At 37.6% G+C, this 4,199-nt stretch overlaps 1 protein-coding gene across 1 annotated transcript; it reads left to right on the plus strand.

Annotated features, from left to right (window-relative positions):
* Positions 1-1,295: 1,295 nt before the first annotated feature.
* On the plus strand, positions 1,296-2,655 carry LOC109533022 (leucine-rich repeat-containing protein 15). The gene is made up of 3 exons (XM_019898211.2): positions 1,296-1,494; positions 1,553-1,772; positions 1,823-2,655. Coding segments are annotated over exons 1-3 (942 nt in total). The 5' UTR covers positions 1,296-1,492; the 3' UTR covers positions 2,543-2,655.
* Positions 2,656-4,199: the final 1,544 nt, after the last annotated feature.

Consider the following 4,199-nt stretch of genomic DNA (forward strand, 5'->3'; position numbering starts at 1 on the left):
CAGTTTCGAGATAGGTTCCGTCATTCGACGATTCCTGTTAAATTTACCGTTTATCCTTGTCTATCTTATTGTCACTTTCTCTATTTATCCATAGTTTCCGGAGTTTTAAATAATTACGAAGCAGCAGGTATTTCCGTAATGTTAATTAGGTAGACTACTTTGAAAAACATTGTTGCCGTTTTCCTAATATAGTTTGTTTTAGCAATTTATCAGTTTTTAATAACAATTAATTTTGGTTACTATTTTTTCTGTACTACTAAAGCAGCGCCAGACAATACCTCAATAGGAATGACGCCAATTTTGGATCACCTTGTAGGTATACGATCAAAGTCAGTTTTCCTTGAGTGGTTAGCAGTTGCAGTAGCATAACCCGTTCTGATAAAGGGACAAAATTTGTTACTGATCGGTTCGTCTATCCATCGACCATAATTGCCACTGCATGCCTGTGATGGTTATCAGCCCTGCCTGAGTAGTACACTGTGCCGATCGCAGTAGGACATTGTCCAGAATTTAGCTATCGAACTTACTAAGTCCTAAGATATTTATCCGGAGCCTGTTCATCTCCTGGCTGGCATTATGCAATTTTCCGGCTTCAATTAAAGTTCTCACATTTCATCTTGCTACGCGAAGTGGTGCGTTGTGCATTTTCAAGGGATTTTGCTGGATGAAGACCGACGAGGCCCTTTCTCCTCCCCGGGTTGATCTTGATTTTTGCTGCCCATGTTCACATTTTGTAGTAAGTTTTATCTTTTCATGATGAGTTTTACCAGGGATCTTAATGTGGTGGTGTCCTCTTTCCTTTTTTATTGCGGTATCACAACCGGTCTAGTCAATATGAAACTGTTGCCCGTGACTGCCTTCGTCAAAGATTTAGAAAAGTCATTATTCAATATCTTTTAGTTAGCATAGACATAGTTGCTACCCCATGTCATAATCTTGCAGCCGCCCAATGTGGGTCAGACGCTGCGGTTCAAAACATAATTTCCAATACTAAATATTTTCGCATTTCCCCAACATAAACGCAGTGTTACCTAATTCTGCAGTACAGAATTTAATTTTGGTGATACAACAGAGAAATACCCTTTGGAGGTGTCTCTTCTTTTATTGATATGTGCCGTCAGAAAAACCAAAATTGATGACGGCAGCGCTTTTATGAGACAACTTGGATACCTGGAAATAATTTGACATGCCTTGATCGCATAATTGATAAACCAACATTTTTAAAATTTCTTCCGATCTCTAACCGCCCATACGTAATAAAGCAATTTCGTAAATATCTGTTCATGATTATCTCCTTACTCTTTGCATCGGCCTGGTATCAACATAAATGGGCGATAGAGGCAAAGTTGATAACAACTGTGCGTCTTATTTAGGACACTTGTAAATATGGTCAAAGCAGACTAATCTTAATAAGATAGGTCTTCTTTGTTGTTTATTGTATGTGTTTCGAAAAAAGTGCTGTTTTATATCAGTGGAAAATAGTTAAGAAACCATGTAAGAAATCAGGGTGCAAACAGAAGGAAATCGTTGATAAGTGGCTTCTTTTCCATAGGTTGAAAGCTTGTCTACTAGTGGTACTGATTGGTTGCACAGTCGGCTCCCACGTGAGAAAAATGGTTTCAGAAGTAACAGTACTTGATGCTAATTTGCTGGAGAATACACCCCTGCGAGTACCTGGACTCAAAAAAGAGCACAAAGGGCTTGTGGAGCATTTAGTTTTGATGAATTGCTCTGGCAGCATTGATGAGGTTACTTTTTGGCAGTTTCCTAAAGTAAGTTTGCTCAATATAACACAAAAACCTAGTAACTTTTGCTATTGCAGCTAAATAAACTCACAATATGGAGAAGCCGTATAGAACACATCTCCTCTTTTCTCCCTATAACCGAGCTTGTAGTAGTAGGCTCCTACTTGCCAAATCTGGACTTTAGCTTACAAGAGAAACTGCATAAGCTTCGCGTTCTATTGCTCATGGGCAACAAGAAACTTCAAGTGGAACCCTTAATACTCAAGAATTTCAAGCATTTGCAAGCTCTTTTCATATCCGAGGCAAACTTTACCGATGATTGCGTAACAAAGAACTGGTTCAATGGAATGGAAGATCTGCAAGAATTGGCACTAAGCGACAATGGCATCCATTGCATGACTGCAGACGCTTTTAGCAACTTACAAAACTTGCGAAAGCTCGACCTGACCTACAATCATCTATCAAACATTTACGAAACAGCTTTTAAAAGGCTGACTAAACTCGAACAATTGGGCTTTTTCGAAAACGATCTGGAGGAGTTTGATTTCAAGTCTTTGGCCAGCCAGATGGGCCATTTGGAGCTTTTGGGAGTTTCCTGGAAAGTACTAAAATCCAGTGGAATATCTGCAGAAAATCTACTGAAAGTTCTACCTAATTTAAAGTTGCTATCGTTTGGACACACGGATATGCCAAGTGATTTTAAAGCTGGCGAGTTTTGTCAGATTTTGAAGCAGAATGGGGTTAGTTGTGCTATTGATAGTGTTTTTGGGATTTCAACCATTTTGGGGTATCAATAGTGAGCCAGGTGGAAGTATCCAGTATGGGGTATGGTTTTTAAAATATCTATTTTTCTGACAAATGTTTAATTATGTTCAATGATATATTAAAATGAACACTATTTTTGAGCCAACATGTATTTAATTTATTTTACTTAGAGCTAAGTTGTACACGCGGTTACGAGGATTTTCCAACAGTTCAATTGTACAAATCGCACCTTCGCTTCAACTAAAACTACCATAGTTTTGGGAGAAATACAAGCAAATAGAAAAACATAATAAATAATGCAGATTTAGTTGCCCATTTATAAAACTAGGATAAGTGAATACAAATGTTGTTTTATTACAAAATGGTGCCAAAATATTTCCATGGAAAACAATTTTGAGTCAATATCATTTTCAAAAAATTTGAGTGATTCTTTTTAATTCAATTATTTAAATCTCGTTTTTGTGCTGTGACAACGTTAAAATGAAACCGATTGAAGCATTTAAACAGTTTTTTACCACACAAATCACGATTCCCATTTACCTAGCATTCCAACAAAAAATAAGAAATTACACAAATTATGTCCAAATTTTATATAAATAAAACATTTGGCAACTTACTAACTTACAGTAGTAGTAAAAAAACTAGTAGAAAAACATACAATCGCAACTTTATAAAGACAAGTTCTATAAGTTCTAACCATTCAACTGATTATTCCTAATTCTAGTTCACATTCCGACATTCACACTATACCTGTGATATCTGATAGGTAAACTGAGTAGCTCAAAGTTTGTGACTGCCGGTCCCAAGCTCGGGCAAAAGTGGAGGGTTTTTGGGGTTAGGCCAGCTTCCCACCCGAAGAAGAAAAAAACATACAGCTCATAGAACCAAAGACACTGCCTCGGATACAGGACGGATCAGCACGAAGAAGAGCTAGGCTGTGATAAGGCAAAAACGAAAATGGAAATCTAAACGCAACATTACCTGAGTCGTTTGCTGGGATATAAGATCGCTGAATGGCAGAGATCAAGAAATCATTATGGAAATGGAAAAGCACAACGTAGACATCTGCGGGATCTCGGATACAAAACGGAACGACCAAGGAACATGTAAACTTGGTAAATACATATGGGTGATTCAAAATTGGCGTCATTCCTTCTAAGAGGTGATAGAGGCTCACTTGAGATTACGAGAACATTATAGAAACATTTTTTTTTGAAAATTTTTAGAATATATTAACAGTTTAAGATCGAATTTCAACTTTGTTATTAAGCATTACTTAGAAATGGCTCCATGTTTAATTGGCAGCATATTGGAATACTTAAGTCGACAATTTTTGGATGAAAAGTCACAGCGGCAATGATGTTTTTTGTCATTAACGGATAGTTACAGGTAGATAGCCCTTGTCAATTAAGACAATAATTTGAAGCTCCTTTCACGAATTTGCCGATATGCGTTTAGTTCTCGGGTAATGCCACAATAAGGTAGCAGAACCTGAAAGAACTCACGCCAACAAAGGCCTAGATATACTGGGGATTGGTTCCAGGAAGATAGTGGACCACAATCGATTTTCGGGATTCAGACACCGAGAAACAAGTATTGAAGATAATTGCAGCAGAGTTTTCCAAGGGCACCCAGAATATTGCACAACAACTGACACTTTCTCAGGCACCAAATAAATACGGAGGAAGG

This window comes from Dendroctonus ponderosae, unplaced genomic scaffold (genome assembly GCF_020466585.1).
Source record: "Dendroctonus ponderosae isolate FM_Combo_2020 unplaced genomic scaffold, Dpon_F_20191213v2 Dpon_F_20191213_1, whole genome shotgun sequence".
NCBI lineage: Eukaryota > Metazoa > Arthropoda > Insecta > Coleoptera > Curculionidae > Dendroctonus > Dendroctonus ponderosae.

Coding starts and splice junctions, on each gene's coding strand:
- LOC109533022 (XM_019898211.2), top strand. Junction 1,773..1,822: donor CTTTTTGGCAGTTTCCTAAA/GTAAGTTTGCTC, acceptor TTGCTATTGCAG/CTAAATAAACTCACAATATG.